Source organism: Pelophylax lessonae, assembly GCF_965119305.1.
Source record: "Pelophylax lessonae genome assembly, chromosome: 3".
NCBI lineage: Eukaryota > Metazoa > Chordata > Amphibia > Anura > Ranidae > Pelophylax > Pelophylax lessonae.
Window position 1 is genome coordinate 107,386,936 of NC_138770.1, and position 24,296 is coordinate 107,411,231.

A 24,296-nucleotide genomic window follows, 5' to 3' on the forward strand; every position below is an offset into this window, starting at 1 on the left:
ATGTTTGCAAATGTATTCTACCTCAGAACTCCCACTTCTCCTTGCTGACATCTACCCATCAGGCCATGTTGATTTTTGCATAACTCCCTGCCAAGAGCCAGTCCACTGTGATGTTTTCTAGAAGTTATGTACAACACCCTGCCCGCCTTTCCCACCAGCCATGATCTGCCTCCACTGCCACATTGGTGGCAGCAGGGGGTTTTACACACACACACACACCTGGGTGACGCTGGGTAGAGGGGAGGGAGACCAATGAACATGTGTTCACTGATCTCACCTTGCTGTAAAGAACCCAGAGATGACATGTAAAACATAACTTCCAGTTTCAGGGCCTGTCAAGGTCCTGCACCTTAACACTCCAGCACTTCTCCACTTCCCCTTCCCCCCACTCTTGTGTTTGTGTGTTCTTTTTCTTTGTTGTTTTGTCACTTTCTATCTCACTTTTTTCACGATGAGTAGGGTGTTGGTCCTCCGGCCTACCTAGAAAGTCTTGGGAGGGAGTGGATATGGCCTTCTGGCTTAGTTCGCCCTCTCTCATGGGGTCTCCCTTTGGGGGAGCACCACCTAGTACTTGGGGTGGAATGTTTCGGCAGTCCTCTCAGAGAACGGGTTTGCCTGGTTTCGGCTGGGCAGACCATAGTGAGTACCTCAGTCCCTGTCAGAAGTCTTGCGCCCCAGGGGATCAAGGTCAGGGTCCGTCCTCTTCAGAGGTGGACCGTTCGCACACCCTGTGCACTTTTTGTGTTCTTCACGTTTGCGTGTGTGCACTTTTTCATGCACCGGGTGGAGTTGAGTGTGTTCACACACCACGGGCTTTAAAAAAAAAAAAATAAATAAATAACTTCCAGTTTCAGGTGTTACTTTCCCTGGCCATTGTGGCCAGGGATGAAGCTAATGAAGCTCGATCTGTGCTCCATTAGCTTTAATTGATGGCAGGTGAGACATCGGGTCCAAAAGACCTCTGACATCTCGTTGACAAGAACCTGTCACAAAATATTACATAGGGGACTCTTGTGCCCAATGTGATATAACGAAGGTTGTTCTAAAGGGTGCAGGTTTTTTTTACCTTCATGAACTCTATGCATGAAGGTAAAAAACCATCAGGTTACTCCCTGAGCCCCCCCCCCCCACCCCTAATACTTACCTGAGCCCGATGATCCAGCAATCATTGACCACAAGTCCTCAATGGGATTAAGGTCTGGGAAGTTTCCTGGCCATGGAGCCAAACTGTCGATGTTTTGTTCCCCAAGCCACTTATCACTTTTGCCTTATGACAAGGTGTTCCATAATGCTGTGAAGGGGATTGTCCTCTCCAGACTGTTCTTGGATGGTTGGGAGAAGTTGCTATCAGGGGATGTTTTTGTACCATTCTTTATTCATGGCTCTGTTCTGAGGCAAAATTGTGAGTGAAATTAAAAACAAGACAAACAAAATTACAATGCTGACACTCTGGCAATGTTACCATGCAAAGTTTCAAACCAGTCAGAGCTGCTGCCAATGAAATGCTGTGGCCAGCCAATAAAGTCAAACCGGAAAAGAAGGCAGCGCTATCCGGACTGGTATTGTAAAAGTACTGTATATCCAAGCCAATGGGTAGAAACCATTTATTGAAAGGAATAAAATCATTCTGTACCAGACTGGTGTGAATTAGGATGTCAATCAAGAGTTCCCGGTCCGCTGGGTGGGCGATGTCCAATCCCTTGGACAGGTTGTAGATGGAACAGGCGATCGTCGGTGCAGAGGGAGAAAAGCAGCCGCCTGTCATTCTCCACTTTGTAGGAATAGTGATCATACGGTTCTACTATGTAGGACCGTTGATCACTGTTCCTACACCTCAAGCCACAGCCAATCACAGTTAGAATCACGCCCCTAGGGACACACATAACCCCTCCCACTCAAAAAAGTTAACCCCTTCACTGCCAATGTAGTTTTACAGTAACAGTGCATATGTATAGCACTGATTACTGTAGTAATGTCACTGGTAACCCCAAAAATGTCAGTCAAAGGTCCGATCTGTCCGCCGCAATGTCGCAGTACCGCAAAAAAAAAAAAACGCAGGTTACGCGTTAAAAAAAAACCAACAAAAATTACAAAAATCTTTCCCTTTGTTAGTAAACGCAATAACTTTTGCGCAAACCAATCAAAATACGCTTTTTGTGATTTTTTTTTTTTTTTTTACCAAACATATGTAGCATAAAACAAATTGGCCGAAAATGTTAAAAAATTTTGATTTTTTACATTTTTTTGGGGGGGAATTTTATATAAAAAAAAATTTGAAAAATATTGTTATTTTTGCAAAATTGATGCTCTTTTTTTGTTTATAGCGCATGATCAAAAAATCGCACAGGTGATCAAATACCGCCAAAAGAAAGCTCTGTTTGTGGGGAAAAAAAGGACGTCAATTTCATTTGGGTACAGCGTCACATGACCGCGCAATTGTCCGTTAAAATTACGCAGTGCCGATTTACAAAATAGGCCCTGGTCAGGAAGGGGGTAAAATCTTCCGGGGCTTAAGTGGTTAAAGACATGCAAGGCAATTAAAAAAAAAAGAAGAAAAACTGAATTTTTGCTTGCACATGATTGGATGATGGAAGTCAGCAGAGCTTTTGCGGCGTAACTGTATTTGCAGAGTTCAACTGCTCTTTATAAAGTGCACAATCTATTTGCCTTTAGTAAATCAACCCCAGTGTCTGCATGGTCAGCCCTCCTCCACTATCGGCAATAAACAAGCACAGAAACTGACGTTCTATTACAGATTTGCTCAGTAGATGGCAGTATTGTGTCATAGGTTTTTATTCCTGCTGAAAAATGTTCTATTGGGTGATCCTTGTGTACTTGACTGTATCTGTAAACTATAAGGAAAAGTTTTTCATTTCCCATCTCCCGGTATTTGTTTTACTGAAAAAAAAAATCAATATTATCCTGAAATTGTAATATAGTTAGCATTGATGGCCTTTTTCCTAGCTTTCTTTGTAAGCTGACAGATGCATTATAAAGGGACTTCTAATTTTATTTTCAGTCCACTTTTGTCAGTGTGACCTTTTTGTAGCAAAATGTTATGAAAAAGAACTATTGCGTGTCATCTGCACATGGAAAACACTTTGAAAAGCATGTTTACCTATTTTTGCATCTGTTTTTTGTTCTCCCTTTTTTGTGTTTAGCTGGGCTGGTTATCATTATACCACATTTACAGCAGTATTAAACCCCAAATGAAAAATGTATTCTATTGCAGCTTACCAATTCTTAGATGTAATGGCTGTATTAGCTTCCTTTCTTCTATTTTAATCTGTGATCTAGCCAATAAGTCTGTTGTTTTTCAATAGAACATGCTCTCTTGCAGTTACAGGGATGGGACAGATCATTTACCACTGAATGATCCACTTATTAAAATGTATTTATGTAAAAGGTAAAATATATGAATAGTGCAGCGCTAATAAAGCAATAAATAAAAAAAATGGTGATAATAATGTACAAAATTAAATTAGAAGTTGCAGGGTAATGAAAACTCCTTGAACTTGTATATAAAGAAAAGTCCAAATGAATCCACACGGAAATAGTGACTTGAAGAAAAAAGTCCCACACCACAGATATTCCAATGTGCTTACCAGATGGTATGGACCCAAATTGCTATACAGCAAGAGGGTCATACAAGCTGAATTTGAAGATTTCCACAGCAGCGAATCGCAGGAACCTCCACAGCATCCCTAGATCACAAACCGAGCCCAGGTAGATAATCCACAGACAGCTCCAGAAGGTTATGCCAGGGAATCCAAATCATGGATAGATATAGAGGGATAAACCAAGGGACAACCTAGTGTAAAACCGTATGGATGGTTTATTTAAAAAAAAGAAATACACTTACAAAGTTTCCAAATGTAAAGGCATTCAATGTAGACTGGTACATGTAATAATTCTGACGCGTTTCATTAAAAATAACATCCTCATAGGAACTTATGTAAAAGGGAAGCAAAAGGAAGACTGCTCCAGGTCACCCCACTGTAAGCACAACCCACACACCTTCCAAATGGGTGCTGACCCAGCTCATAGGCTGTATTAGTAGAAGTGTCCAGATGGCTGCACTCCAAAATGATCCACTTTATGGGAAATCTCAATACAATGATACAATAGTGTAAGGCAGAAAAAGGACACAGTAGGGGACTGAAAACCTTTCAGTCCCCCACTGTGTCTGTTTTCTGCCTTACACTATTGTATTAATGTTTTCAGTAAAGTGGATCGCGTTGGAATACGGCCGTCCAGACACTTCTTTCCCTATTTATTAAACCTTTATCCCAAAAGGAAAAAAGATTTTAATTTTAACGTATTAGCTAGCAAGAGTTGAAATTCTTTTGGTTAGTGTATTTAAATCTGCTAGTACATTTATTACTCCTCTCCCCTCCAGACTGCCAGTGTTGGTGTTCAAATGTGCCCCCTGTGCTCCTTCATCCAGAGTCGTGTGTCTCTAATACAGGCCTTTTCTCGCTGTTCACCAAATATGTTCTTAAATTTGGCAGCTTCGGAGGTCATTGTCGGGGTGAATAAGTACCAGCTGGAGAAGGAAGAGTCTGTGGAGGTCCTCGCTATCGATAACACGTCTGTCCGCAACCGGCAAATAGAGAAACTCGAAAAGGTATGTGAAAAAGGGAGAATGGCGGGTAGCTAAACTTAAACTCCAGCCTAATAACAAAAAGGCACGAGATGGCTAAAAATGAAAGAGCATTTGAAATAAATGTAACCATTTTATACTTTTATCTATTTTAATATGAACCGTGCAGGGTAGGGCAAAGCAACAGGCTTATTTTAAAGCTAAACTTCAGGAAACGCACTGCAAGGGTTAACTGCTTGTTTAGGTCTAGAGGGCATGGAAAAGTAGATTTACCGCTCTGCATTGCTGGACCAGTTCCTGCAGCGTCTTCTCCACTGTGTGCCAGCTTTCTAAGGTCCTGACATCATCAAGACCAATGCAGGGTCCTGCGTGCGCGGGAGTGATGTCACCGCGGCTCCGGCCAATCAGATGGCCGGATGCCGCGATCCCGGAAGACATAGAGGTAAGCGGGCGGCACGGCGGGGGCTCGTTCTAAGGTAAGTATTTCATAATGAGCTAGTATGCGATGCATACTAGCTCATTATGTGTTTCTCTTTCAGGGTGTAAAAAAAAAAAAAAAAATGAGGGTTTACAACCTCTTTGAAGAAGCAATAGCTAGAGCAGGGGTGTCAAACTCAATTTCATTGTGGGCCACATCAGCATTATGGTTGCCCTCAAAGGGCCAGTTATATCTGTAAGATTAGATGTCCAGAGCATCCCACGCCCCCCATACAAGAGATGTCAAGAGCCCCCCACCATCATAAGTCAAGAGTCACCCACCCTTCCTTATATCGCAATGCATCCCTTTACCTTGTGCTACTGCCAGGAAGAAGATGCGGGTGGATCTGGGAAGAAGAAAGTGCAAGGTCTGGAGGAGGGCTGAAGTCAGCTTACAGAGTCTGCTGAATGCGGAGACCAGGGGAGGCAGAGACAAGGTTGTGTTGTTGCTGCACAGAGAGGTGCAGGATCTGTAGGAGGAGTTCTGCCCTCCTCTCTGCTGCAGACTGCTGAGAAGGGGGGTAGGCAAAGACGAGCCTTTCTGCAGCTGCACAGAGAAGCACAGGATCTGGCAAAGGAGTTCTGTCCTCTCTGCTGTCGACACCTGTGAGCTAGAGGATAGATATAGGTTTGTCCCAATCATGTTTAAAATCACCTACTTTTTACTGACGCACGAACTCTGTCAGAAGTCTGTTCTAAGCATCATTTTCTCTTTCTGCCCTTGTTCACATTAGATCGACTTGTCATACGATTTGACAGGTGAAATTGCAGGACAAGTCGCACCCTATTGTCGGAAATGGCCATGTGCAAATCGATGCGAGACGACTTTGCGTTGCTGCTTCGATTTGTAAAGGTAGTTCATGCACTACTTTTGGTGATTTGGGTGCCATGAAGCTGCACGGATTTCTGCAAAGTCGCAACTGAAATCGCACTGACATGCAGCTTTGAAATCATGCGATTTTAGATGAAGTCTCATGATTTTAAAGCCGCATTCAATGTGAATTAGGGCTCTGTAAGATAGTACGTTCTAAGGCTAGTTCAACTCCCCTCCCTACTAGGTCATGTCCCTGTGTTCTTGAACTTGACTTAATATTGAAAATACTGGTGAGTTGGGAATATGTGGCAATATTAGCTGAATGATGTCGCAAGCATTCCTGCCCCCTTGTTATTTAGGGTTTCAGGGTGAGGAATGCCCTGGCCATGATTGATTGGGTGCTAATTTGGTGGAAGTGACCGCTTGCTTTCAGGTTAAGTTCAAGCCTATGTTCGGTTGCAACCCCTGCTTACTCCTAGTGATAACGAAGGATCTAAATGGAGGAATTGGGACCTCCTAACTCCTGCTGGTAACCCCACTAGTGATCTAACGAGTTATATAGAGGAATCAGGACCTTGTTCCTCTTGGTGGTGTTCCCTCTAGTGAGATCTAAAGATCTACCCTATAGAGCGGAATCAGGACCTCCTTCCTGCTTGATATCCCTCTGGTCATAATATAGGATCTGTTTAATGCAATCAGGACCTCCTTCCTCCTGCTGGTGATCCCTCTAGTGATGACTAAAGATCTTACAGTATATAGGGGAATCAGGACCTCCTCCTTCCTGCTGGTGGTCCCTCTAGTGATGATTAAAGAGCTACAGTAATAGGGGAATCAGGACCTTGTTCCTCCTGCTGGTGATCCCTCTAGTGATGACTAAAGATCTACAGTATATTGGGAAATCAGGACCTCCTTCCTCCTGATGGTGATCCCTCTAATGATGACTAAAGATCTACAGTATATTGGGAAATCAGGACCTCCTTCCTCCTGATGGTGATCCCTCTAATGATGACTAAAGATCTACAGTATATAGGGGAATCGGGACCTCCTTCCTACTGATGGTGATCCCTCTAGTGATCACTAAAGATTTACAGTATGTTGGAGAATTAGGACCTCCTTCCTCCTGATGGTGATCCCTCTAGTGATCCCTAAAGATCTACAGTATAAAGGAGACTCGGGACCTCCTTCCTCCTGATGGTGATCCCTCTAGTGCTGACTAAAGATCTACAGTATATAGGGGAATCAGGACCTCCTTCCTCCTAATGGCGATCCCTCTAGCTATATTTTTAAGAGCTACATAGGGTGCCCCAAGATGCAAAATTTTTGGACACAAATATGTAATGTTTTTGACATTTCCTAAGGCCTCCCTAATTTAAAATGTCCCAAGGTATGCGTTTTTGGAAGGTGAAAGATCTAACAATTAACTCCATGCCAAATGAATTACTAAGGGCATTATACTTTTAGGACAAAAAAATTGTTGTAATTACATGGAAAAGATCTTTCCTCCTACCCTATCCGAGTGGAAGAAATTAATCAATTCTATTCTTCTCTCCTGACTTACCTATGCTACTAGAGGATCTCCAGGGGTCCTTGGTCCCGTTCCCCTCTTACGACCTAACCCCAGTGTAGTTCCTGAGAGGCCACATGACTGATCACTTCTCTTTTTCATAATGTATTGACTTATATGTATTGCCACCAACAGTAACTATGCTAGCGAACATGTATGTGGGGCCACAAGGCTGTTTTTTGTTTCTTTTGTATTATGGAAGATGTTTTACTTATTTTAATTGTCTTTATAATACAAGTTTAAAACCATAAACAACATATTAAAGTAATAGTAAATCCTAATATGAAAAAAATAAAAAGCACCTTCCAGTCCCCTTGCATACTAGCACATCATGAAAGACTTTCATCTTCACCCATCTTCCTTCCAGGTTTGCAGGCTCTGGCCACTTGAATGGCCAAGCACATGCACGGGGGGAGCCACAATGATGCCACAGCAGTCTCAATGGATGGCATTCTTGAGTATGCCATCTATTGAGATCACAGTGCGCATGCACCGGTGACTTCACTGGCTGTTAGTTATTGGAATATCTCCTAAACGGTGCACATTTTAGGAGAGATTCATTTTATCTACAGGTAAGCTTTAGTATATGCTTTATTATAAGCTCTATGAAGGGGAATCAGGATCCCCTTCTTTCTGCCACTGTCACACGAGCAGACCTGCCAATCCTTCACAGGAGTGGCAGAACAGAAGTCTGCCTATGTTAACAAGGCAGACCGCCTGCCTTTTGTCAGAGAGTAAGATGGAGATTCTGTGTTCCTGATGGAGATCTCTGTCTTCCTCCAGTTAAGCCAATCCCCACACAGTTAGAAAGCATTCCCTAGGAAGGAGCACACTTATCCCTTTGATCACCCCTGATGTTAACCCCTTCCCTGCCAGTTCCATTACTACAGTGACAGTGCATTTTTTAGCACTGATCACTGTATCCCAAAAAAGTGTCACTTAGTGTAAGATTTGACTGCCGCAATCTCGCAGTCCCACTAAAAATCACTGAAAAAAAAAAAAAAAAATTCCATAAAAATATCCCATAGTTTGTAGATGCTATTACTTTTGCGCTAACCAATACGCTTATTGGGATTTTTTTTTACCAAAAAATGTAGTGGAATACATATTGGCCTAAATTGATGAATACATTTGATTTTTTTTTTTTACTTTTTTATTGGAAATGTTTTATAAAAAATATTAAATTGACAGTCTTTTTTTGTTTATAGCGCAAAAAATAGCCGCAGAGGTGATTAAATACCACAGAAGGAAAGCTCTTTTTGTGGGAAAAAAGGACATACTTTTTTTTTTTTTTTTCTTTGGGTGCAGCGCCTCATGCCTGCACAGTTGTCAGTTAAAATAACGCAGTGCCGTATCGCAAAAAATGGCCTGGTCATGAAGAGGGGGGGGGGGGGTAAACCTTCCGGGGCTTAAGTGGTTAAAGAGTTTCTCCACTTTTGTTAAGGAAAAAAAAAAAACATTCCCCTCTGCGTGATCTATGTACATTGCAGGGATTTTAACAAACTTTGTTGAAGATTCCTACTTTTTTCTTATTCTGAAGATATAGTTGTTTGTTTCTCTGTGTCCATATGGAAAGTAAATTTAATGGGAGTGATTTGATAATTGTCAGTCAGCTGCAGGGTTCTAATGAGGAAAGTTTCAGGGTCTGCATCCATTTAAATGTAATTTCCATTTGGGAGCATCTCGCAAAACATGACATTTTTGTTGCAGAGGATGCCCAAAATCTGACTTGTATCTTAGTGCAGACTTCTGGGAAAATCAGTGAGCCAATCACTGTGGCAGGAAAATGACATTTCTCTTACGTCCTCCGACAGTCGCCACCCCTTCATATTCGTCACAATAGGGTTATTGACCTTTGCTCCGTAGGAGTGGCTAGACAACAGAATATGTTAATATCAAAGCTTTTAGCCTACCCCACCCCCAGGGGGTGGTCCCCTCAGTCAATACCCTCCTGCTTCCTGCATTCCTACCTCAGTTTCATTTGTCTAGCTCAGGAGTAGGTTAGACGTTTCCTGTGCTGGGGCTTTTCAGTCTCAGCTTCTTTTCTCTTTTTGGTTTTATTTGGAGTTTTTTTCTCTTTCTTTACTTAGCTGTTTATTTTCAGCTCTAGTTAGGTCTTCTGATGAAGATGATCATGCGGTGCTGGGTCTCGGGCTGGCCTCCCTGGTTATCCGGGGTTCAGGGCCAGTGGCTTCCCAGCCTGCCATCGAGCGTTCAGCTAGGTTTCCCTGGCAAATATGAACGACCCTTCCCTGTTCGCTGCGGGGATGCTGCGGTGAGGTGGCTACCTCACTGGACGCCATGCGGTTTCGCACCGCAATTCCACTGCGTCCTGGCTGCGACTCTCCCTGTCCTTAGTGCAGCGGTTTGATCGCTTGTGCAGGCTCCCCACGCCATCCGGATGGTAAGTGTATTTCTGTGTGGGGACCTGTCTGTCTTGGGTGTCAGTCTGGGACTGTGGGACCCTGCATGTCTGTGCATAATGTTGAGCTCCCTGTCAGTATAGCTGCTCTCTGTGGGCTGCAAGGGGGGCTCTCCTGCTCTGCTCTGTGTAACAGGCTGTGTGACATGCTGTGTGCTGTGAAGGACATGATTGTGAGACATGTTGTGGGCATACTGTGCGGCGACCGCTGCTGCGGTCCGCCATTTTTTTGTGACAGTTTTGTGGTGGCCGATCCTGTGTGGTGAGAGCGCCGTTTTGGCGCCAAACGCCGCCATTTTGGCGGCGATCGCGCGGGCCACGTGTCAGTGTTTCTGCCTCTACAGCCTCGGCCGGCGGCCATGTTTGTGTAGCCTTACATAGGCTTTATGGGAGCGGTCAGTCTCGCATCACTTCCTTTTGCTCTGAGGACAGCGATCGTTGAAGCAGCAGCCTGTGTGACCTCTCCAGGTTTTACCTTCCATTCCTGTATTCCTTGCCTTTTGTATTCCTAGCCCGGTGGGTCAGTGTGTTTTGTGAGTGCGGTGGGCTGCGATCGCCGCAACCTTAAAGGGGCAGTACTCCTTTTTTTCCTAAGTTACTGGGGCATGGATTCTCAGGAAAGCAAGTTTCCTCCCTCCTTGGTAGGGGGCCAGGGGGCTGCTGCTGCTTCCCCCAAGGGGGCTGATCTGGCTACTATTGTGGCTAACCTTGCTGCTCAGGTGCAGATGCTGGTGGCTGATCGATCCACAAAAAGGCCCAGGGTGTCCATTTCCTCTGATTCAGAGGGCGATGGGGATGCTATGGCTGGAGTGCCCTTCTCAGGGTCTCGTTCTTCTCTAGACCTTGCGGGGTCTGAAGGGGAGGCTGAGGTGGAAGGGGTTGATAATTCTCCCCCTGGCTCGTCTGAAGAGCTTGCACTCATGGATGAGTTGGTTGCTTCTATCAAACAAACGCTGCATTTGGAGGATGAACCATGTCCTCCTGCTTTGATGTCCTCTTATGGGACGCAGAGAAAACGCAAAACGTCGCAGGTTTTTCCTTGCTCTACGGAATTTCAGCGCGCTGTTGAGGAGCAATGGCGCAACATAAAGAAGCCTTTTACTGTGCCGAGTAGGTTCAAGCTGCGTTATCCTTTTACACCAGCTACTGATGAGCGTTGGTGTGTGCCGCCTCAGGTGGATCACGCGGTGGCGATTTTGAATAAATCCACTGCGATTCCTGCTGAGGATACCCCGTTGTTCCGGGACCCTACGTACAGGAGATTGGAGTCTCTGGCCCGTCACTCTTATACGGTTGCGGGCTCTATGCTGAAGCCTATTTTTGCTTCCATTATGGCAGCCCAGGCTATTGCCGATTGGACGCAGGTGCTCAGGCGCATTCTGGTGGCTGACTCTGCTTCGCCGTCAACATTGGCTATGGTGGATCAGATTCATCAGGGTGTCATGTATTTGTGTGATGCGGACCTAGATCTGGTTCCTTTGGCTGCGCGTCTGCAGTGTGTGGCGGTGTTGAACCGTCGCCTGATCTGGCTGAAATGTTGGTCTGTTGACCAATCTTCTCGCAAGACTTTGGCTAATTTGCCTTACACGGGTTCTCGCCTTTTTGGCGAATCCTTGGATACTCTGATCAAGGGTGTTTCTGGGGGTAAGAGTACTCTTTTGCCCCAGACTCACAAGTCTAAGTTTGTTCGCGGTAAGAAGAATGCTTCGTTTAGACCCTCTCAGGGGTCCTTTCGTGTCTTTCGGTCGCACTATAAGGGTAAGCCCTTCAAGGGACAAGGCTCCCAGAAAAAGCCGTGGGCAGGTAAGCAGAAGTCCGGCCAGTCCGGGTCCGCTGCCCATAACAATGCGGCCTGAAGGGGCGCCCTCACCCAGTTCTGGGGTGGGGGGACGTTTGCTCGGTTTTCTTCAACCCTGGCTGGCCCGCGTTCGGGACAGGTGGGTTCAGGAAATCGTTCGATCTGGATACAAGATGAAGTTTCTCTCTCGGCCGGCGGGCAGATTTTTTCCCTCAAATCTTCAGCTGTCTCCGGAGCGATTGCGGGATCTGCACCTGGCGCTCAGGGAGTGGTGATTCCGGTGCCTCATCGGGACAGATTTCGGGGATTCTATTCAAATCTGTTCACTGTGCCCAGAAAGGAGGGCAAGGTACGTCCGATTCTGGACTTGAAAGCTCTAAACCGCTTTGTGCGGGTTCGCAAGTTCCGCATGGAATCCCTGCGCTCGATGGTGGCTGCCCTGTTTCCGGGGGAATTCATGGCCTCCATCGACTTGAAGGATGCGTACCTTCACATCCCCATTTTCGAGGGTCACCAGCAGTACCTTCAATTCGCCATTGCGGAGGATCACTACCAATTCGTGGCGTTGCCCTTTGGTCTCGCCTCGGCTCCGCGGGTTTTCACCAAGGTGCTTGCGCCGGTTCTGGCTTTGTTGGGAGCCCAGGGCATCTCGATCCTGGGGTATCTGGATGACATTCTGGTTCGGTCTGCAACCAGTCAGGGCCTGGTGAACGACCTGTCCGTCACGATGCAGACTCTGCAAGAGTTCAGTTGGACGATAAATTTTCCAAAGTCGACGCTGTGTCCGTCGGTTCGTCTTCCTTACCTGGGAATGATCCTGGACTCTGTTCAGGCGAAGGTCTTCCTGCCGGAAGACAAGCTCCGGAAGCTTTAAGAAGAAGTCGGGTCCCTCAGGGACGTTCAGTGCTCGTCCCTCCGGACGTGCATGAGGTGTCTGGGACTGATAGTCTCGGCTTTCGAGGCGATACCCTTTGCCCAGTTTCACACGCGGGGTCTCCAGAGGGAGATTCTGGCCAGGTGGGACGGACAACCGCAATCTCTGGATCTCCAGATTTCGTTGAGTCATCGCACCAGAAAGGACCTTCTGTGGTGGCTCCAGTCCCCGGCGGTGTCGGGGGGCAAGTCCTTTTTCGTGGACGGTGATCACCACGGATGCCAGCCTGTCGGGCTGGGGTGGTGTTCTGGGCGTTCTGTCCGCCCAGGGAACTTGGTCGGAGGAGGAGTCCTCCCTTCCGATCAACATTCTGGAATTGCGAGCAATAAATCTCTGCCTTCGGCGTTGGTCGGACAGGCTGCAGGGCCGTCCGGTTCGGGTGCAGACGGACAATGCCACAGCGGTGGCCTACATCAACCACCAAGGGGGCACCAGGAGTGCCCGAGCGGCTCGGGAAGTGGCCGACATTCTGTCTTGGGCCGAGACGCACGTCCCGGCGATATCTGCTGTTCACATTCCGGGGGTGGAAAACTGACAGGCGGATTATCTGAGCCGCCAGACCCTGGATCAGGGAGAATGGTCCCTTCACCCGGATGTCTTTCTGATGTTGTGCGAGAAGTGGGGGTCCCCGGATGTGGACCTGTTCGCGTCTCGTCTGAACAACAAGGTGGAAAGGTTCGTGGCAAGAACGTGCGATCCTCGGGCAGACGCCTCAGACGCGTTGGTGGCGCCCTGGCATCAGTATCGTCTGATGTATGCCTTTCCACCGATTCAGCTGCTGTCCAGGTTCCTTCGGAGGTTGGCCTCGGAACCGAAAACGGTGATTCTGGTGGCACCAGACTGGCCTCGCCGGTCTTGGTACGCAGACCTCGTGAATCTGGCGGTCGACGCTCCATGGCGTCTGCTTCTTCGAGACGATCTCCTGTCTCAAGGGCTGATATTTCATCCTGCTTTACAGTCGCTGGCTTTGACGGCCTGGCTGTTGAAACCCAGATCCTGAAGGATAGGGGTCTCTCCCCTGAGGTCATTCACACTTTGATTAAGGCTAGAAAGTCCTCTTCGGGGAAGGTTTACTACCGTACTTGGAAGGCCTATTTTGCCTGGTGTGAGTCCAGGGGGTATTCCCCTCGTTCATACTCGGTATCAAGGGTGTTGGCTTTTCTTCAAACGGGTGTGGACCAGCGTTTGGCATTGGCCACGATTAAGGGTCAGATTTCTGCTCTGGCCGTTCTCTTTCAGCGCCCTGTGGCGTCTAATTCTTTAGTTGGCACCTTTGTTCAAGGGGTGCGGCATCTGGTCCCTCCTAGGAGGGAGCCTTTGCCTCCATGGGACTTGAACCTTGTTCTGTCCGTGTTGCAACATGCTCCCTTTGAAAAAATCAGGGAGATCTCGTTGTCTATGTTGTCCAAGAAGGTCGCCTTTTTGGTGGCAATCACCTCGGCTCGCAGGGTGTCGGAGCTGGCTGCCTTGTCCTGCAGATCTCCGTATTTAGTGGTTCACTTGGATAAGGTGGTCTTGCGTCCTAACCCGTCTTTCCTTCCGAAAAGGATTTCGGAAATTTCACCTCAATGAGGACATTGTCTTGCCTTCGCTTTGCGCAAAGCCTAAACATCCAAAGGAAGTGGCTTTGCATTCCTTGGATGTTGTTCGGGCGATCAGGGTTTACCTGTCATCGACTGAATCCTTTCGCAAGATGGATTCTCTCTTTGTCCTTCCAGAGGGGCCTCGGAAGGGCATGGCGGCGTCGGCCTCTACCATCGCCAAATGGATCAGGCAGGTCATTGAACAGGCCTATGCTTTGAGGGGGAAAGTTCCTCCCATGCCTGTGAAGGCGCACTCTACAAGATCTCTGAGTACGTCTTGGGCCTGTCATCATCGGGCTTCTGTGGCCCAGGTGTGTAAGGCGGCGACTTGGTCGTCCGTTCACACCTTCTCAAAATTCTACAAGGTGGATGTTCAGGCATCGGCAGATGCTTCCTTTGGCCGTAAAGTTCTTAGTGCGGCAGTGCCTTAGGGTCCTTTGTTTGGGTCCTTGGCTGTTGGGGTATTTTTACCCCTAGGTTACTTGTTCTTTCCTGGGTTGTTGCTCCTGTTGAGCAAGTTTTTTTCATGTTGCCCAGTTGGTTTCCTTCCTTTTGGTAAGGTTCTTTTCTCTGATGTGGGTATTGCGTTGCCTTAGGCGCGGCTGCTTTTTTTCCCACCCCTCATGTCTACACTGCTTTGGGACATCCCTATTGTGATGAATATGAAGGGGCGGCGACTGTCGGAGGACGTAAGAGAAAACGGAATTTTTGTAAAATCTTACCTGTAAAATTCCTTTCTCTGAGTCCTCCGACAGTCGCCGCCCCCGCCCCTCTTTTGGGGTTTTGTTTATGTACTCTACTGCTATGCTACTGAAACTGAGGGTATTGACTGAGGGGACCACCCCCTGGGGGTGGGGTAGGCTAAAAGCTTTGATATTAACATATTCTGTTGTCTAGCCACTCCTACGGAGCAAAGGTCAATAACCCTATTGTGACGAATATGAAGGGGCGGCGACTGTCGGAGGACTCAGAGAAAGGAATTTTACAGGTAAAGGAAAGGTTAAAGGACCTTAACATGTATAGCTTGGAAGAAAGAAGAGACAGAGGGGATATGATAGAAACTTTTAAATACATAAAGGGAATCAACTCGGTAAAGGAGGAGAGCATATTTAAAAGAAGAAAAACTACCACAAGAGGACACAGTTTTAAATTAGAGGGGCAAAGGTTTAAAAGTAATATGAGGAAGTATTACTTTACTGAGAGAGTAGTGGATGCATGGAATAACCTTCCTGCAGAAGTGGTAGCTGCAAATACAGTGAAGGAGTTTAAGCATGCATGGGATAGGCATAAGGCTATCCTTCATATAAGATAGGGCCAGGGACTATTCATAGGATTCAGATATATTGGGCAGACTAGATGGGCCAAATGGTTCTTATCTGCCGACACATTCTATGTTTCTATGTAAGATTTTACAAAAATTCCGTTATCTTGGGTATCTGTGTACAGAATGCCTCCAGGTAGCCATAATGCATTACATTTTACAGAAAGCTATACAGAGCTATTATAAACATTTGCCAATTTACTTTCACCTCTGCTGACTAGAGCTTTCAATTCTATCTTAAAAGGCCACTCTTTTCATGCTGACTCCCTCAAGGCCATTGTCTCCATGCTTCCAAAACCTTAGTCAGACGACTCCTCTTGGGCCAAATATCGCCCCATTTTCCTACTAAACATAGATGTAAAACTTATTGCAAAAATGTATCTCCTCCCGTTTGAATCTGATTACAGGGTCTCTAATCCATAAAGATCTAGTTTGGTTCATCCCTCTAAGGCAAGCTGGATATAATGTCCGCAGGGCAGTCTTACTAACTCGCATGGCCCGCTCATGTCGCATTCCTACATGCTTTGCATAACTAGATATTAAAAAAAACCTTCGTACCCTCTCCTGGCCCTATCTCTAATTCGTATTACAACCCTGGGGCTTTGGACCACATTTTCTCTGCTGGGTTTCCTCCTTTTATACTCCCCCCCCCCCCCCCCCCCATAGGCACACTACAAATCCGACCCCCTTACAACTGCTAGACCCACCACCTTACACATCCCTACACTACGTAAACAAATGGGAATCCGATCTTGACCTCCAACTGGATGCTACAGACTGGTCTAACATTTGGACAGCCACAAAATCGGCCTCACAGAACATTGTAGCCTCTGAAACGACTTCAAAAGTATTGATGCGCTGGTACCTGGTCCCTTCCCGAATTGCCAAATATCTCTCTTCCTACTCTCCTACTTGTTTCCAGGGTTGTCCTGACAATGGCACGCACCTCCATATCTGGTGGAGCTGCCCACTAGCCCAATCATTCTGGGCTGACGTTTTCCATATCCTTTCCACCCTTATTGGTAACACCTTAACCCCTGACCCAGCCATGGCTCTACTCAATAAGAAACCTCCTGATGTAACCCATTTCCAATTCAAGCTCCTCCTGCTGGTTACAATTGCTGTGAAGCAAACCATTGTGAAGGCCTGGAAACCCCCCCCCCCTCCCCCCACCTGTCTTGGAAACAAGGAATAGAGTTACTAGAGCCACGATAGACGCCAAAATAGAAGCAGTTCTCCTAGACCGGATCAAAAAGTTTGAACACTGTTGGAAACCCTGGATCGACCATTACCTTCCCCCTGACTTTCGATAATGCTTTATCACTACCCTGAATAGCCCTATTTGTAACTTTGTTTACTCATAGAGACCAGACCTATACCTCCTCACCCCCCCCCTCCTCCTCCCGGTGACCTCCCTTGTTGCCCTTCACCCCTTCCTCCTGAACTACCTTTCCCCTCTTTCTCAACTTCCCGCTTCTTTACATCCTTTCTCCCCTCTTCCTCTCTTTTTCCTTCACCTTTTAGCTCTTTGCTTTTGGATGGGAACCTCTCGGCTTCAATTAATTTATCTGCTCATCATGCTGAGGCCGGATATCTCCCTTTTAACCGTAATCCTCCTAAGTTCAGGCCTATGAACAATTTCAATGTTTAGCCTACATTTTACCTTTTGCTTGTTTTGGGGAGTCTTAGACACTGGTTTGTTTGTTAACCTCGAGGTAACCCTGACTGGAACCCTCAGTAACAAGCCTTTGTTTATAGGAATCACATTGGTTCCTGGATTCCACTTATCTATAAACTCTCAAAACTCCCCTAACTAACCCATACCAAAGAGCCGTACAATGTCTTTTTATGCATTGTTGTTTTTTTTTCCTTTGTTTCATGTTTTGTTACAAAGGGCTGCATTTCTACCTCTACATTGAGTTACGAACTACTACTGTCTCCCCCTAACCTGACGGAAGTCTTCTCTCTAATGCTTCCTATTGTAATTTATTGTCCTTTCCTTCAAAAAAAATTTTGAACAAGAAAACTATGCAAATCTGCAGATTGAAATTGAAAGGTAGACTCCGAACTGTCCCTTAGTTCTGAGCATTCTCCCCATGCCCCCTACGTGGGAATGCTAGATATCAGAGCATCCAATTGCCAAGCACCAGTGCTGTCATATGCGGAAGTGATGTCGCAGTCAGCAAAATGGTTAAATTACTGAATTATTCATAAAAATGCATCAGGATATCAAAAAATAAAGTTAGTTTGTGCGTTAAGAATTATGCAGTTGTTTTCTAAAGCTTTTATAGTGTTGTATTATGTGACCATGGTAAATCCAACTAGCACTTTCTCTAATTTATCTGATCTTCTTTCAGCAAATAAAATCTGCAGAATGGCCCAGAGAAGGGACCTGCTCTGTTAGCAGAGGTGGGATCTTTTTGATTAGTAACTTATACCGAGGCAGGCAACAGAGATACAGATAGTGCTTGGCTTTCTTATATGATTAGAAAGCCCAGAATGGCATTGCAAACTGTGTCATGGAGGCACTCTGTATTTCATGTTTATTTTTGAAAAATAAATGTTTTATGTCGTTGAAAATGTATTTAAAACATCCATTTGTAAATGCGTAAAATTAAGAAAAAATGAAGGATAGTTTACTGCAACTGGTCCAGATAGATGGTTTAATCTGTCTGATGGGGTCCTTGTGTGTTCTTATTGTTATTTATAGTTTGTATACTTTTAGGTATTTATAGAACAACTTTAATACTTCATTTATTACATCGCAACCTGCAAAGCAATAACTCCAAATCCCCTTTTATTAATGTAGACTTTGCATAAATACACAGCTCCTCTCCCCGCTCACATACCTATGATGTATGCTGAGAGCAAATAGCAATATTGTAATATTTTTTTCATTGTTCTTGTTGTAGGAAGCACATTACATTAGATAATGCATATTCTTCTTCCTGTGGCTCTCCAGCTGTGATTTAACAATCAAGCAGATGGGCATGCTGGGACCTGTAGTGTCATCATAGTGGGACAGCCACAATCCTCCTTAGCTGCCAGTTTACCATAGTTCATTACTAATAGTGGGAGGTGTAGGGGGCTTTTCTACAAGACCATCTGAGCGTCACTTTTTTTGGACTTACAAATCTAAAACAATTGGGTGGAGATTCACTTTTGGAGGAATGTCCATAGACCTTCGATGGATTTATGTGAATACAGTGGGGTGGGTCTTGATTATTCCAGTATTGGCATGTTTATGCTGCATAAATGACCATCAAAGATGACCTTCTAATTTTCAGCTGAAAAATCAGACATGCTTGAACATTTCGGATAGTCGTGGCCTTTTGGGAAGTAAACTGTGGAAGTCATGTTGTGACAAGCAATCTGGATAAGCAGATCGCATGAATAAATAACATTTGATCAGATTGTTAGTAATTTCATTTCTCCATGAAGGTCATCTGACTTCACAGAATTAAATTAGACCATTCTACAGAAAATGTTTATAGAGCCATTTGAATTTTTTTCCCTTTAATGATCAATAAAAGAGGGCCTGTATTATGGGGAAAAAAAGTGGGCAGAGAGAGGGCAAAGGACTGGTCATCAGTATTGCCTCTGGTCTTCATGCAGCTGATCTTTCCTCATTACTGACTTTCCATTCTTTCTTCTGCACTGTGTGTCTGTGTTGAGAAAGCCATCTTGTTGGAGCAGCAGGGCTTCGCCTACTCATGTCAAACCAGTGGGACCGGGAGGTTACAGGCTGACCGGGAGAGGCGAGTAAGCGTAACTGCAGACCTGAGGGGGAGTGTGTGTGACAGGCAGACTAAGGAAGTGGGCAGAGCAGAGAGACGGGCTAACTGGGAGAGAGTAAGGGAGCTGACAAACCCTACAGGAGACAGTTACAGGGGAGGCTGCGCAGGAGCAGAGCGGCACAACTAATAGAAAACACTGATCGACTGACAAGCTGACTGTGTGTAGTTGGGATGCTGACTGAGGAGGGGGTACTGCTGAGTGACTGGGAACTGCTGAGTGACAAAGTTACTGGGTGCTGAGTCAGGAAGCTAGTTAGCAGTTAATTGGACAAAATTCCTAATTCCCTAGGAGTATCCCCAATAAATTAGTGGGTACGGTCTCGGCGGGTGTGGAGATGTGACTCGGTGCACATCTTGTGGCATGTATGCGTTCCTCGTTCATGCCATTGTGCGCAAATACTGCTGCACAAAATGTAAGCACATTGCTTCCTTGGTAGCCCAGGTCCTGAATCTAGGAAAGGAGCTGGCAACACTGAGGAGAATCTGCATACTAAAAGAGAGTTGGGAACTTGCCCGACAGGTGATTGCAGGGGCCAGCACAGAGGCAGGTGGAGATACAGGGATGCAGGCACCAGAGCAGAGTAGTTGAGTGACAGAAAGGGTAGAGGGGAAGTTACCAGGGGTGTTGGTCCTGAGCTGGAACATCCGAAGTTGCCCCCATAGCAAGCTGCTTGCTGTGGGGGCACTCGGCAGGAGGGAGGGACCCAAGAAGAGGAGGAATCCGGGCTGCTTTATGCAAAACCAATTGCACAGAGGAGGTAAGTATAACATATTTGTTATTTTTATAAAAAAAAAAGACTTCACTTTAGGGAACTCAGGTAATAGCCAGACCCTTGTTCCTAATTTTTATGGACAGTCTGACAGGAATGCTACCAGCTGATTGGAGAAAAGCAAACGTGGCACTAATATTAAAAAAAAAATGGCCAAGATATATCCCTGGGAACTACAGGCCAGTTAGCCTAACCTCTGTAGTCTGCAAGCTATTGGAGGGGATGATAAGGGAATATACACAAGATTTTAGTAATGAAAACGGTATCATTAGTAGTAATCCGCATGGATTCATGAAGAATCGTTTTTGCCAGACCAATCTATTAACCTACTATGAAGAAGTGAGTTGCCATCTAGATAAAGGAAGGCCTGTAGATGTGGTGTATCTGGACTTTGCAAAGGCATTTGATACAGTTCCCCACAAACATTTACTGTACAAACTAAGGTACGTAGGTATGGACCATAGAGTGAGTACCTGGATTGAAAACTGGCTTCAGGGGCGAGTCCAAAGGGTGGTGATAAATGGCGAGTACTCAGAATGGTCTGGTGTGGAAAGTCTGGTCCCCCAAGGATCTTTCCAGGGACCAAACCTGTTTAATGAGGATGGGATAAACCGCTCAATCTCAGTATTTGCGGACGATACTAAGCTAAGCGGGGCAATAACTTCTTAGCAGGATGTGGAAACCTTACAAAAAGACCTAAACAAAATAATGGGGTGTGCAACTACATGGAAAATGTGGTTTAATGTTGGAAAATGTAAGGTAATGCATTTGGGTGCCAAAAATACAAATGCAAGTTATTCACTAGGGTGAGAACCTCTGGGGAATCTAGGATGGAGAAGGACCTGGGGGTCCCTGTAGATGACAAGCTCAGCAATGGCATGCAATGCCAAGCTGCTGCAAGCAAAGCAAACAGAATACTGGCATATAAAAAAAGGGGATTCACTCCAGAGAGAAAACTATAATTCTCCCACTCTACAAGACTCTGGTCCAGCCGCATCTTGGGTATGCCGTCCAGTTCTGGGCACCGGTCCTCAGGAAGGATGTGCTGGAACTGGATAGAGTCCAAAGACAAAAGCTAATAAAGGGAATGGAGAACTTCAGCTATGAGGAAAGACTACAGGCATTGAACTTATTCTCTCTGGAGAAGAGATGATTGAGAGGGAATATGATATCAATGTACAAATACCGAACTGGGGATCCTAGCATAGGGCGCAAACTTTTCAGTGAAAGGGAATTTAAAAAGACACGCGGCCATTAACTAAAATTTAGAAGAGAAGCAGTTTAATCTTAAACAGCATAAGGGGTTCTTTACCGTCAGAGCGTTAAGGATGTGGCATTCTCTTCCACAAGCGGTGGTATCAGCAGGGAGCATCAATAGTTTAAAAAAACGATTAGATGGGCACCTTAACGACCACAACATACAGGGGGTATACAATGTACTATTGCCATAAACACGTATACACACACTCTTCATAGGTTGAACTGGCTGGACTGGTGTCTTTTTTTTTTTTCAACCTCGCTAACTATGTAACTATGTAGGAGCAGCCACCCTGATGTCTGGTAGGGATTTCGCAAAAAGCAGCAGGAGAGGTTACTGGGATTAGAAGGAAACACAGGCGCCACTCTAAGTGCAGTAACTGGAATTTATTTAAATAAGACCACTGGAAAAAAGGGGGTACTCAGCTCATAAACAACACTCCGGTAAGGATCAGGATGGCTGGAGCGGTATCGGTAGACAGGCTGTAAAACGGTAACTGGCCGCACTTCCTAGTCCCGGGGACACTCAGATGCCGGTCTGTCGTCACTTCCGGAATCGTGATTACGTCATGGCGACGCGTTCTCGGAGCATGCGCTCCTTCCTCAGGCCGATATTGCGCCATTTTGGATGTGGGACTTAAGTAGAATGGGAGCCTGAACCTACTCGGTCCTAAAGCCCACCTTATTCTCAAATGTAATGGCAGGTTTTATTATTCTAATACATTTAGCAGCATCTAGCTCATATAGATCAGAGATTTGGCATATTTACCAGCAGTATACAAAACAATTATAAAGCTTAAGCAGTGGCTAAAAACAACAGGGCACAATAATAAAGCAGCTTGTGGGCAAAAAATAAAATAAATTGAATTAAATTGAACAAAAATAATATAAATATGCATGTAATTAGCAATATCATCAGCAATAAGAAATAAAAATAAAAAATGATGAAAAATATAATAATAAATAGATAATGGAGAATAAAAAATATATATATAGAAGAAGAATACCATGGATTAGCTAAATATATAATAAATGAGATGAATTAAAAATATAAATTTATATATATATATATATATATATATATATATATATATATATATATATATATATATATATGCACATGACATCATTATGATCCTCATGCACATAAATAACAGCCATGAAAGATAACATATATGAACAAAGCATACCCTTCTATAGTATGTACTCTCAATTAAGGGCACAGTGTAATTTCTGTCTGCTGCTTTGTTCCTCTGCTATCAGCATCACTAGTCACTTCTGACAAGTTTTCCTGACACCAAGAGAATAAAGGTTACAGGCAAGGGATCTCCAGCTGAGTGACAGCTTTTGCTCTGTTCCTTTGTGCTTTGTGAAGGGGGGATGTGTACCTTCCCTCCAATCATCTCTCAGAGCTCTCCTTGCCGAGCTGTGCAGAGTGCAACTTCAACACTCTGCCCCCTTTTTTTCTGACAGCTCAGACAAGCTTTATAAATTCTGGAGTTTAAATGGATGTAGAATAGAATACTGCAGATAAACAGGTACAACTTATGTAGGATGATTTGTTTCATCTGTGTATCAGCTGACACCAGTCACTTCACTGGGTATATGTAAGGCTTTGCAACCACTTTATGCACTTCGAGCTCAAGGACGACACATGACGTCCTGGACTTTGAGTGAAGATATCTGAATGATGCCTGCAGTTACAGGCATCATTCAGATATCATTTATTTTGAAGCCAGCGATTCCCTGCACCAGAAGATCAATCATAGCAGCAGTTCAGCCACTCAGTCTTTTCAGCCTAGAAGAGAGATGTGGAGTCCTATAGACCTGTCATGCCCTATTCTTATTACAAGGGATGTTTACATTCCTTTTAATAAGAATAAAAGTGATCCAAAAAAAAAAATGTAAAGGGGAAAGTGTAAAAATAAAATTAAAAAATTTTAAAAGCACCCCCGTCGCGCCCGTATGTAAACGGCGTTTAAACTCATGCGAGAAATCGCAAGAGCGAGAGCAACATATCTTGCCCAAATCCTCCTCTGTAACTCTAAACTGATAACTTGTAAAACATTTTAAATCGTCCCCTATGGAGATTTTTAAGTACCAAAGTTTGACTTCATTCCACGAGTGTGCGCAATTTTAAAGTGTGACATGTTGGGTATCTACTTACTTGGCGTAACATCATCTTTCACATTATACAAAAAAATTGGGCTAACTTTAGTGTTTTGTTTTTTTTTAATTCATAAAACATTTTTTCCAAAAAAGAAACCGCCTTTGAATTTTTTTTGCGCAAATACCATGACATAAAAAGTTGCAACGACTGGCATTTTATTCCCTAGGGTCTCTGCTAAAAAAAATATAATGTTTGGGGGTTCTGAAAAATTTTCTAGCAAAAAAATATTTACATGTACTAGCGTAGTGCCAGAAATGGCCGGTATAGAAGTGGTCTAATAATGAATGCAGAGCATCATTAATATGTCTTTTTATCTGCCTGGAGTTCAGGTTTAAAGCTGTACATTCTTTTTATATCCCCGTGTGTTGCAATACACGAAAATGGAAATCCTTTATGTGCCTTTAAGCATCCCATACACATAAATAGCTGGATTAGAAACAATTCTGCCGCTTCTGATATCATTATGACATTGGTATATGGTCCTGCTCTGTCCTCTGGCAGTTTCCATTGTTTTATTATTCAGCTGCATGATTAGGGAATTATTTTTCCAATTGTGAGCTACAAGCCAGCAGCTTAGAGGTGTTATACCTAATATGAGAACATGACAATACCGGTAATCGTATGGATTTATCTGTACCAGATAAATGTTGGGAGGTAATGTGTAAATACCTTGCTTTGGGTTTACTTCTCCTTCCTGAACGAGGTGAGAAATAGATTGCTTCCCCGCAGGACTTGATGATGATTTGCCTTCTTAGAGCAAACACAGTTGGCACAGATCTAAAGCCG

General features: G+C 44.8%; 1 protein-coding gene across 1 annotated transcript in view; it reads left to right on the plus strand.

Annotated features, from left to right (window-relative positions):
* Nucleotides 1-24,296, plus strand: part of MMUT (methylmalonyl-CoA mutase) — a 174,421-nt gene that overhangs the window by 18,160 nt on the left and 131,965 nt on the right. The window contains exon 7 of the mRNA XM_082250032.1: nt 4,512-4,627. Coding sequence (XP_082106158.1) covers nt 4,512-4,627 — 116 coding nt within the window. The remainder of the gene's footprint in view (nt 1-4,511; nt 4,628-24,296) is intronic.